Source organism: Arachis ipaensis, chromosome B6 (genome assembly GCF_059453495.1).
Source record: "Arachis ipaensis isolate K30076 ecotype BB chromosome B6, ASM5945349v1, whole genome shotgun sequence".
NCBI lineage: Eukaryota > Viridiplantae > Streptophyta > Magnoliopsida > Fabales > Fabaceae > Arachis > Arachis ipaensis.
In genome coordinates this window covers 56,598,331-56,609,942 of record NC_142441.1, presented here as the reverse complement: position 1 = coordinate 56,609,942, position 11,612 = coordinate 56,598,331, and the positions used below count along the sequence as shown (strand labels likewise).

At 34.9% G+C, this 11,612-nt stretch overlaps 1 protein-coding gene across 1 annotated transcript; it reads right to left on the bottom strand.

Annotated features, from left to right (window-relative positions):
- Positions 1-784: 784 nt before the first annotated feature.
- Positions 785-8,300, bottom strand: LOC107648734 (transducin family protein / WD-40 repeat family protein). The gene is made up of 12 exons (XM_016352564.3): positions 7,931-8,300; positions 7,420-7,635; positions 6,176-7,321; positions 5,380-5,502; positions 4,801-4,982; positions 4,453-4,684; positions 4,091-4,300; positions 3,608-3,736; positions 2,947-3,015; positions 2,509-2,631; positions 1,434-1,484; positions 785-1,357 (listed from the first exon to the last, which is right to left on the bottom strand). The coding sequence occupies exons 1-12, from the start codon at positions 8,165-8,167 to the stop codon at positions 1,226-1,228; spliced, it is 2,850 nt and encodes a 949-aa protein (XP_016208050.1). The 5' UTR covers positions 8,168-8,300; the 3' UTR covers positions 785-1,225.
- Between the last annotated feature and the right edge of the window lie 3,312 nt (positions 8,301-11,612).

Sequence of the window (11,612 nt, the reverse complement as noted above, 5' to 3'; positions counted from 1 at the left end):
GAGAGGATAGAGTTGTGTGAAAATTTGATAAACAAGGTGTATTTTCTACTAACTATTTTGTGCAGGTTTTGCAGGCAGAATTGATTTTGGAGGATATAACAAGTTATAACTTTACTAGGGCAATTTGAAAAGGTCTAGTTCCACCAAAAGTGGAACTGTTTGTCTGGTTTGTTTTGACCGGCAGGGTCAATACGAAGGGGAGGCTGAGTCGGTTTAGGGTTGTTAACCAGGAAGATGTTGTATGCGTGTTATGTAACAAAGGTGTCAAATATGGTCACCACTTGTTTCTTGGTTGTGATTTTTCTTGGCAAGTTTGGTATGCATGGATATCATTTGTTGGAAGGCGTTGGTCTTGCTCGGAAACATTAAAGGAATATTTTTAAAGTTGAATTGAGATATCAACTAGCAAGGAAGAGTGCAACAGATAGATGGTGTGTTTTTTTACGATTATCTGAAATATTTGGTTGAAAAGGAATAGAAAGATTTTCCAGAATAAAAGAAAAAGGATTGACAACATTATCAATTTATCCTTTCTTGACTACAAGAAGCGGTTAGGTATGAAACTCTTTTGTTATTGATGGCAATACCAAAGATAAAAAGAGAATAACTATTAGTATTTCTTGTGCTGGTTATTTTCTTTTGCTTGTTTTATGTGGAGTTTGTTGTCTTCTACTCCACCTTTTTGTGTTGAGTTTCTTTCCTTCAAAAAAAAAAAAAAATTCGTTTGGGAGGAAACTTGAACCGGCACTTTAGTAAATGAAAATTCTTCTCACCAACAAAGGAAAACTAATTATGGAGACAAAATTTGTATTAAATTATGCAGGTCATGTTTTACACATACTGTATTAAAGAATCGACACTTTTCTTCTTCAGCCGCATACAACAGTAATGATACATTCTGGAAAACTTGCTCTTCAAATGAAAATATCAACATGACATCAAAAGATGGAATGCAGGTTGAAACATTAATTATCTAGTAACTGAGCACGTCCTCCAGTTCTTCAAGTAAAATGGGTCACTTGCTAACGAAAGCCATAAGCCGTTTCTGGTGGTGGAACCTGTACTCATCATTTTCCTTTTACGGAAAATGTGTGATAACTCTGAATCTGCGATGTCATCAAAAACTGATACTCCAGGGTCAACCTCCCCCTACTAAATGAAACTTCATATGAATAATATATCATCACAAACAAAACTATGTCCAAAAATATGTAGATAACTATGTCTACTTCTTCCTCCTCTTCCCTTCTCCAGTGTCGGACCTTTCTGCTACACGTTTCGATTGTTTAGCACGTATCTCTAGTAGTTTAGATCTTGCATCACGGAAAATAGCATCTGATCTCGTAGCCAGAATTTGCTGCAAAGGTCATTTCATAATTGATTAGCCCTTCTTATCAATGGTGAGCAAGAGAATTGCAGAATTCAATACAAACCTGGATATGATCCATCGCTGCAAGGTTAAAACCAAAGATATCTTTCCATCCCTGACCCAAGGATTCAACACTTGTCAGTGAATCTGTAAGAACCTAGCATCTATATTAAGTGGAAGAATGAAACAGTAGTAAAAGAGCAAGACATGCAGTGATATCAGTGAGATATCATCCAATTTCCAGTATTTGCTTGTATTATGCAGTAAAAGGACTGAGTGACAAAAGCATCAGGTATTTGAGAGACCTGATTCTCTCCTAGTGCCTAATCCTATCTTTTCTCTCTTTTTTCATGCCCTCTCATGACTTCCCACAGCCCTTTATAGTTCCCACCTCTCTCTCATAACAGAATGCTCCCTCTCTCTCAGTCACTTTCCAGCTAGGCAAGTTAGTTACGAACCCCACCTTAGCCCATATTCACTCAATTACAATTAGGTCCCTAATTTCTAATAAACCTGGTACGTAACAGAATCATTCAAGTTCATCACTTATATCATTTATCGGTTATTTCTACAGAAACATAGAGCCCTCAAGGAAATATTTAATGTAAAAATCCTTCTTAGTAGGATGTTCAAGAAAAAACATTCAATTCACCACCTGTAATATAATATAAAATAGTCAATAACTGCTTATAAAGTAAATTAATATTAAAAAACAAAAAAACAGTCCCTCCGGTTCAAATTACAATAAATAAATAATTAACATTATTAATACTACCATGGTGAGCCATAATTACTAGGTATGATATTCATATGGAATCTTATAAGAAACCTTGATATGATTGAATTATCCTTGAATTCTCTCGACGCCTATCGGCATCAAAGGCATCAAGTTCTACATCCTTATGTATTCGATGCATCTCAAACAAGACTAAAAATAAGAGTAGGTTCAGCTAGTTTTCATCTTGTGCCATTTTGTATATACAAAGATTGTTTCATTTTTCAAAAAGAAGCAATCTTTTCCCATCCCAACTTCATAAGAATCAATGATTGAAAAAGTTAATGGAAGCTAACGACGAGGCATACCCCGTCTGCTACTATCAAACCAGGTGTGCAACAGGCAGAAACCCTAGCATAGTTACCTTGACATGTTCATAAAAAATGTCGCTGAAAGCAGTCAAAATAGGTCTAGCAGCCGGTGTAGTAAGCAGCTGATTATAATGTGTCTGCAGCAGTAGTGTTCCTATCCGGCAAATAAGCTCAACCTGCCATTATCAGGAAAACATGTTCTCACAACTCAGAAAAGATCCTTTAGAACTTTTGAGTTAATTTTAATGCATCTGGTGCTACTTCTTGTAGTTTCATTTATCATTATACAACAATATTTGAACTATGGTACATTCTTCAGTATCCTTGCTTATATGAGAATCTAGTACTAGTAACCCTTTTATAATTAATAGTTTAAAAAATAATTTATAAACACTATTAACATATGAAAATTTCTGAACCACAAATAAGATAAGGGTACAGGAGAAACTTCCTTAAAAGAAACTACAGCATGAATGGGCTAATCAAATTACCTTATCTGAATATGAAGTCCAATCCTTCAAGTATGACAGCAGTTTCAAAGCATCAGAAAAGGGTAAAGCCTGCAAAAAGAAATGGTAAAGCCATATTTGACGTTGACAATCTTGAAAAATAACTTACAATCATGTCAAGTATAGTTTCATTATTATATAACTAACATTTTCCAACGTTCATGGCACATCTCCACAGAGCTTGATTGCTTTATATTCTAGACTTCCAGATTTTTGCTAATAGTATCAAGGGAAAGAAATACTCCACATTCATGAATAAGAATTATACAATGTGTTTAACTTGCAAACAACATTAATTTAAAAAAAAAAAAAAAACGAAAAACCTGCAAAAATTAAAAAATAGTACATTGTCGATCATAGCCATTTAGTGTCACTTAAGGGTTTATTTAAATCTGTCATTTACAAAAGACATGATTATGTTCAACAATTTAGGAGTTTAAGGTAATATAATTTAGATTTAGCTACAAGAAAATCATAATATTGGAACTGCTCATCTCTGGTGCTCCAGTGAGAAAATACATAGTAGAACTAAGGGAGGTGATCAAGTTTAAGTGAATCAAACAACCAGATACATGGCCTAAATTTAATTAACAACATTTCTCAACATTGAACAAAAGTTCAGATGCTAAGGTGCTAAACATACCAATAATGTTTGCTCAAGATCATTGGAGTGAATATCTGAGAATGCACTAAGAACATAATCAGAAGGGGAAAGGCCATTCATAAGCGGATTTGCTTGGAATGCAGCAGCATTTTTATTATTTTTCTCCTCCTGTAAAAGAAAATCCGATAATTGCCACATTAATATTGTGAAATTGCAGACAAGTCAAAGTATATCCTCATTGGGTCTCGCTTTTATTTTGGCACTAAAAATGAATGGATGGTATCTTCAATTATAAATTAATTAATTATGCATAACTGAATGCTATGTATCGAGACAATGGCTTTAGCTTTGAATTCAGATAAATGGTGTCATTTGTTCCATTTAACCAACCAAGTTCAGCAGGTTTCATGCATAATTTGAAGATTTTATGTGTCTAACCATCTAAGACATTTATAGAATCAATAATGAGATAAAGCATTCATTTATACTACAAATGTTCTTGAGGAGAGAACATCTGTATACCTCATGTTCTGCAATACGCTTTTTCTCAGCTTCTGCTATGTCTAATCTCTCGATAATTAAGTCACTGGCAGTAAGGGTCTCCTGGGTTTTTTTCCCAGCTAAAGCCACAGCACCCTCCTCCGGTACTTCTTCCTTTGGTGCATACTTGTTTTCAAAAGCATTGTCAAGATCAGCCTCAAACATTTCCTCCAACCTTTTCTCCTTTTCTTCCTGCAATTCAAATAATTTATGGTTAAGCAAATTTTTTATAGGAAGAACAGCATCAAATCCAAATTATTTCTTTTATAAATTTACCACCAGGGCCAATATCATGTGCCCTGCAAAAAAAGAAGTAAATAGCTCCATCTCACAAGTTTGTATACCTCAATGAAAAACTGCTCTTCTGTACGATCCCATCGGCGGATTGATCGGTCATGAGATCCAGTGACCACGAAATCACCACGATTACTTATTGCAAGACACCAGACATCTGCATGATGTCCTTCGAGAGTCAACAGCAATTCAAATTTATCAGCATCCCAATATTTTATCAGCCGATCTTTCCCAACACTAAACACATAGTGTGTCTTCGGAACAAATTGCACTGCCATAACACTGCCATGTAACTTTCATCAGATAATTCAATTACAGCTCCATCATTACTCCCAAATATAGAAAAAGGATAACCAAAGAAATAAATAAAATAATTATCATGGAAAATTATGATGCACCTGTCAGCATGCGCAAAAATGGATTTATGACAATCACCAAAATCCAGACCCCAAATCTTCAAATTTTTGTCTGCTGATCCAGTCACAATTAAATCTCCATCTGATGAGATATCCATACAAAGAACAGGCAGCTTGTGGCCATATAATGAAAGGAAAAATTTGAACGTGTCTGCGAAGTGAACCTGAAAACAAAATAAATAAAGGAATTAAAGAACCCTTTTGAAAACCTAATATTGACTCTTTACATATATCAAATACAAACCTTAATCATATACAACATTAAGACATGCAACATCAAAGGACTGGAGACTTAGGACAAAATTATTAAAACCACAAAAGGGTGTTTAGCCTCAATATACAGAAGAAAAAATGCTTATGCTCCAAACGCCCCGAAGTTGTAAGAATTTAGGTCTTGAGAATATGTATTTTGAGGGGTGCAGGTAGAAATGAAAAAGGAACCATTGGCAGAAGGGAACTTATGATTCAAAAACAAAGATAAAAAGCTAAGGAGCAATAGTTGTCAACCTGAACATATTTAAAAATTTATAAGCCAAACAGGATAAGATCCAGATATCATACCTTCACAGTACCATCTAACAGCGCCACAGCAATATATTTAGAATCGGGACTTATTGCAACAACAAGAACATCATCATTCATCTTCATTGTACTGACGTTTGACACACTAAGTTGCTTAGTAGCCTGAAATAAAAAAAATGGGGAAGTGTTAGAAAATAAATAGATGACCAGGAATGTAATTGTTTGCTTGAGATGATTTCATTTATATTAAATTGGAACAAATTAGAAGGACCAGATAGATAGCTAGTAAAATAAAACAAATTTGCACTACCGGGGGGTATCTATCGAAACAACAGCATAATGAACTGCCACCTGTCCTATGGCATTTCTACATGTGCACACACGTGCAAGCATGCACACACAAGAGTGAAAAAATACATAGAAAATAAGAGGATAAATTTGATTCATTTCTTCTATTGATTCTCATAATGCTATAGCTCAAACTAATGCTAATATAACATGAGGGGAGATCACATATTGAACATTATTAACTTTTTCTACTTTATATTTGTTACTCAATGGGTGCACTGCAATTGTTACCCAACATCTCAAGTTCCTATCAATATAGACGTGCATGAAAAGCAAAAACATCTTAGTGGTTAAGGATTACATACAAAATCTAGGAATTAAATATATCTAACAGAAAATATGTTATAGAAGAGATTCTCAATAAGATTTTGCATCATTCAGAAACAAAAAGTCTTCGATATGCAATATGAGAAACATTAAATTGAGATATCTACTTGTAACAAACAAGTGCGTAAAAGAAAAATGATGAATGATGTCAAGAGCATACTTGACCGGGTTTTTGCTTCAACTGGTACTCCCAAAACTTAACATCATGATCAGCACTTCCCGTGACAAAACCATTTTTATCTGGCAGGAGAGCAATTGAACGGACAGAAGCACCATGAGCTTCCATTGCTTCTAAACGAGTGCCACTTCCAATGTCAATAATTTCTATGGTTCCATCTTTAGTTCCAACAAGCCCATACTTGTTAGAGGGCAGAATTAAACTGCACAGTCCATACCCAGAATCGATTGTCCTTAGGCATGACCCAGTGCTAGGGTTCCAAATCTTAACTGCATTGTGACTAGTTGACATCAAAAGACTGTTGTCCGAACTAAGTGTGACACTTCTAACATCAGAACGGTGTCCTTGTAGCTCAATAGCAAGTGTTTTTGTGGCTTCACTGCTTTCAATGGAGTAAAACTCAAGTAGATTATTGTTCAAGGACAATGCTAAACTAGCCAGTGAATTCTTAGGAGTGACTGGACAAAACGATATGGAGCATATCTTTTTGCTAGCTCTAAGAGTATGGAGTAGCTTAAAAACATCGGGCACAGTAACTGCAGGGTTACTTGTTTCTATGAGCCCTTGAGTCTCAGAAGTTATATCTCCTTTAACCCCTTTATTCATGTCTCCATTTTCAGTTCCCCCCAAAGCCTCTTTGGCATGTTTCTTCTCTTTCTTGCGGTGAACCCGACGTCTTGCCTTCTTCTTCGCCTCAGCCTCATCCAGAATACGGTATATCTCAACTGTCTTTCCTGCAACCTGACAAGCTAGCAGTTTCCCTGCCTTACTGAACTGCACAGTTGCCACTCTCTCCTTGCTTTGCCGCTGAATCTCGCCAAACTGCCTCAAAACTTCCCATTTGTTTTGAACAGAAGAGCCTCCATCACCAACCACTGCACTGTCCCCATTTACAGATTGTCCATCCACAGACTCATGCTTGATTGAATAAAACCGGAGCACCTTGTCTGCAGAACCAGTGACCAGATACCTTTCCTCAGGATCAACATCTATAGACCAAATTTCACTATGATGACCACCAACAATTTGTATACAGTACTCGCTGTCTAGATCCCACACTCTCAAGAACTTGTCTTTCGAGGAACTAACTAGCTTTTTCCCAGACCCCACAAATACTACATCAGTCACCTGCCACAAACAAACCAACTGACAATGACTTAATAATCAATCAAACCAATTACTATCAGCGTGTGTTCAACACAGTTTCACAAATGAACAAACTAAACCTGGTCACGATGCCCGCGGAGGCGAAACATGCCGGTCTCACCAACAACATCCCACAAAATGATATCATTGTCCTTGCTCCCGGAAGCAAGCACCGAAGCAGCCTTGTTGTAACGAAGAGCAGTGACAGCTCCCTTGTGCCCACTCAGCGTGGTCTCACAAGTTCCCGCATCAGAGTCCCAAATCCTTATGCTACCATCAGCATAACCAACCGCTACCTGCATCAAATAACCCCCCACATACACATACGTATTGTGAGAAAGAAAAAGAGAGAAAACCAAACCACAGTGAAAGCAAAACACAACTCAGAGAGAATCTAAGGAGAAAGACTCTCTCTATTTCTTCAGAATATTCACTTTTTTGAATATTCACTTTTTTGAATATTCACTTAAATGGTGAATAACTTCAGCACCTCTAAACAGAGTAACCGCAATCAAACTAGCTCATAACTAACTTGTCTAACTAACTCGTCACAGTTAATATTCCATTCCATCAACGGTGTCGTAGCTGTACCTGGGAAGAAGAAGGGGCAGGGGCGATGGACGTGACGGCGAGGGAGGAAACGCGAGAGGCAGGGGAAGGGGTTAGGGTTTTGGTGCAGATGCCTGGGCGGACGTGCCAGACGCCGACCTTCTCGAGCGCCGGAGAGAGGAGGTGCTTGCCGGAGCTGTCATAGGCTATGTTGGACTCGACGGAGGCGATAACGCCGAACGATGCCGCCGGCTCGTAACGGAGGTAGGCCTTCACCATGGTTGCTGCTGAAAAACGTGGATTTGCCCTCAAGAAGGGTTTTAGATAGGTTTAATGTAGTTCACTATTTCTTCCTTTTTTTATTCTTTTCTTTTTCCTTTTTTTTCTGTACAATTCAATTTATGTTTTTCGGATTTGCTCCAAATCTTTTTTTCTTATAATATATGTATCTATATGTTTTAATCAAGAAGGATGTATCTCTGACTAATAATTCGCCTCCCAATCCTCCCAGTGAGAAAGATCTTGTTAACCTTAATCCTCTAAGTTCTAACAATAATCAATCACAAAGTCTTTTTAAATTATGGAGAAAAATAGATTAGAGATTTATATTAAATTATAATTATATTTTATAATATTTATTTATAATTTATTTATTATTTTATTTTAAAACGATTCTTTCATTCAACTACTGATTGGACTAATAAATTAATAAACTAATAAATAAAATAATTTGATGACCGATTTAATTTTTCAAACCTTGATTTTAAGTTAAAATTTGAGTCTTATAAAGCCATACATTCAATTTTTATAATAAAATTTTAAAAAATCTCATATCACCTCAATAGTTTTTTAATCCAAAATCACTTGAAAAATGAAGCAAGCTACCGCGAGGTCCCAAAAAAAATGCAAGATGAGGACCATGTTTTCACACATGGATTTTCATGTAACAAGATGAATTATGTATTTTGGAGAATTGATCTCTTTATTTTTTTTCTTAAATGTTCATCCACTATTTTTCGTTAACTGTAATGCAAGATGAGGACCATGTTTTCACACATGGATTTTCATGTAACAAGATGAATTATGTATTTTGGAGAATTGATCTCTTCATTTTTTTTCTTAAATGTTCATTCACTATTTTTCGTTAACTGTATGTCGATATGCACTGTGAGAGTATCAATACCACATCTAACATTATTCAACCATGTGTAATAGAATGACCATGCGTTAGTTAAAAATATGTGGCATATCAATGTGGACGATAATGGCACATATCGTAATATCATTTGTATGCGTGTCCCTACATATCATTATTACAAACGATTCAAATTGCAGTGAGCTGGACATAACATCGGCTATGGAAAATGGGATTTTTCTATCACAATTAACAAAAAAATTAAATAACAAAAAGATTAAAGAAGCATGCAAGAAATTAAACAAAAAGCAAGTAAAACCATGAAAAGGAGATTCAAATGCTGAAAAGGGTCTTGACAAGAGTTGAGAGTCAAGGTTTTCTATCCTAGTCATTGACTACAAGCATGACAATTATGAAGGGTTAATCACAGGTAGTCAACCTTTATACATTGAGGAAAGTCAAATAGGCATAATTGATCTTAATCCACAAATCCCAACCAATTCACTAATTAGCTTAGTGAAAGACTAGCGTTAGTGGAAACAAAATCAACTAACAACATTAAATTACTAATCAACTAGTATATGTTCTTGTACACTGTACGGAATAATATATAAAATTATATAAAAAATTTTATTAAAAAAATTAAATAAAAATATATAGTAACTATTATAAATATTTTATAAAGTTATAATTAAAATTAAACTCTAAGAACTTTTAATATTTTGTATTTGTCTAAACCAATTTGAGTTTGTTGAGTGGTCATCTCACTCGTTCGCTTAAGCAAGTATTAAGAATTTGAATCTTGTATTGCGTGCGTAGTAATTCAATGGCTAGCGGTTGATCATTAATAAATGGAGTATCAATATATAGTTAGATTTTACAGGAGTACCGAAATTCGCAAGTACTCGACCTGTTCCTGTCCGGTCAGGATGGATAATAACCCGACCCGAGGTGGGAGTGGGTTTCATTCAGGGTGTAACACCCTAACTTTTAACACCTCATGATCGCACTAAAAGTCCGGGTGTCACCTACCTCTACTCTTTTAATTCCATACTATATTTATTTAACATTGAGCCTTTGTGAATACGAACCGAAGCTTTATTTCAGGAAATGATGAGTCTGTACTTTAAACTATTTAATCACAAAAATATATATATATTCACATAGCATTAAATAAATACATAGACATATCTCAAGGCTCTCAAAAACAAATCCTACCCCTCTAAAAACTAAAACAATAAACAACGAGAGAAAAATAAAATCTAACAGCTCAACTCGTAAACCTAATCTTCTATATATGCTCCTGTACCTCCGCACTAAACCTTCGCACCTGTAGCTGAAAGGGGTGGAAATAGGGGGTAAGAATTGGGGAGTTCTTAGTAGGGTCCGGGTTAGAAGTTAAGTTTGTTTCATTATATTCTCAATCAATAACAATAGTCAACAAGGTATAATCTAACTCAGCAATTACAGAACATAGAATCCAATCACAAGCACACATAATCATAGAAAACATAATCACAAACAAATATGCGTAAACAAGTATGATACATGTCTATCTCTATGCAGGCCATGAGCTCATGTGTCGGTTGCCTACCCACTCCCGACATTACCCGGGTACAAGTCCCAGATATGGCTTTCCAAATGCAAACAGTGTGCATATAAGTCTTATGGCCAGGCCGCATACCATGTGACTTTTAAGTATATTTCAGTATGCTTACATTTGGAAAACAGTTCTCAGTGTGTGGGCGTTCCCACTATACATTTGGCACTAAGACCCAAACAAAGTTGCATCTGCTCTCATGTGGCAGACAGTCTTTTAAAGTCTTTTTATCTTTGCCCTCTGCTCTCCTGTGGTAGAGATCTACTCTCTTGTGGCAGATATTCCTTTAGTTAATACATTATTTTCTTTCCTATGCTCTGTTCTTCTGTGGCAGATATTCATTAGATTCTCTTAGTCTTTACTCTTTGCTTTCCTGTGACAGAGATTTTTTTAGCTAATATATTCTTTTCTTTTCTCATCTTTCTCTTTTATTTTCTTACTTATTTTCTTCAATCTTTGAATTCTTTATCATAACTCAACTTCACATTCTTCATTCATCTTTCCCTAAGTGTCTTATGGAAAAAAATTATAAAGTACTTTAATTAAGTTTGCGTTCTCTAAAACTTTTAAGATTACTCTACTTGCTTGCTTCTTATTAATAATACACATTATAATATTCTTACGAGATAATATCTTTGATAAATACTAATTATAAAAATAATTTATTTTAATATAAACGATTAATTTTAAGAAGCATTTAAAATAATATTTATAATCTTCTTTTTAAAACTTAGTTTATAAAACCTTATTTTTAAACTTCTACTAATTACTTTATAAATCACGAACTCTTTAATATTCTATTCTTAACCTCAATATTTTATAAAATTATATTTGAACCCTCACTTATTTTCATATTTATAAAAATAACCCTAAATTTTTATGAAATATCCATTTTACTCTTAAACTTTAGTTGTTACCCAAAATACCCAAAAACTTATATAATTATAAATTTAACCACGATCTTTTATCAAATTATATTTTTATATTCA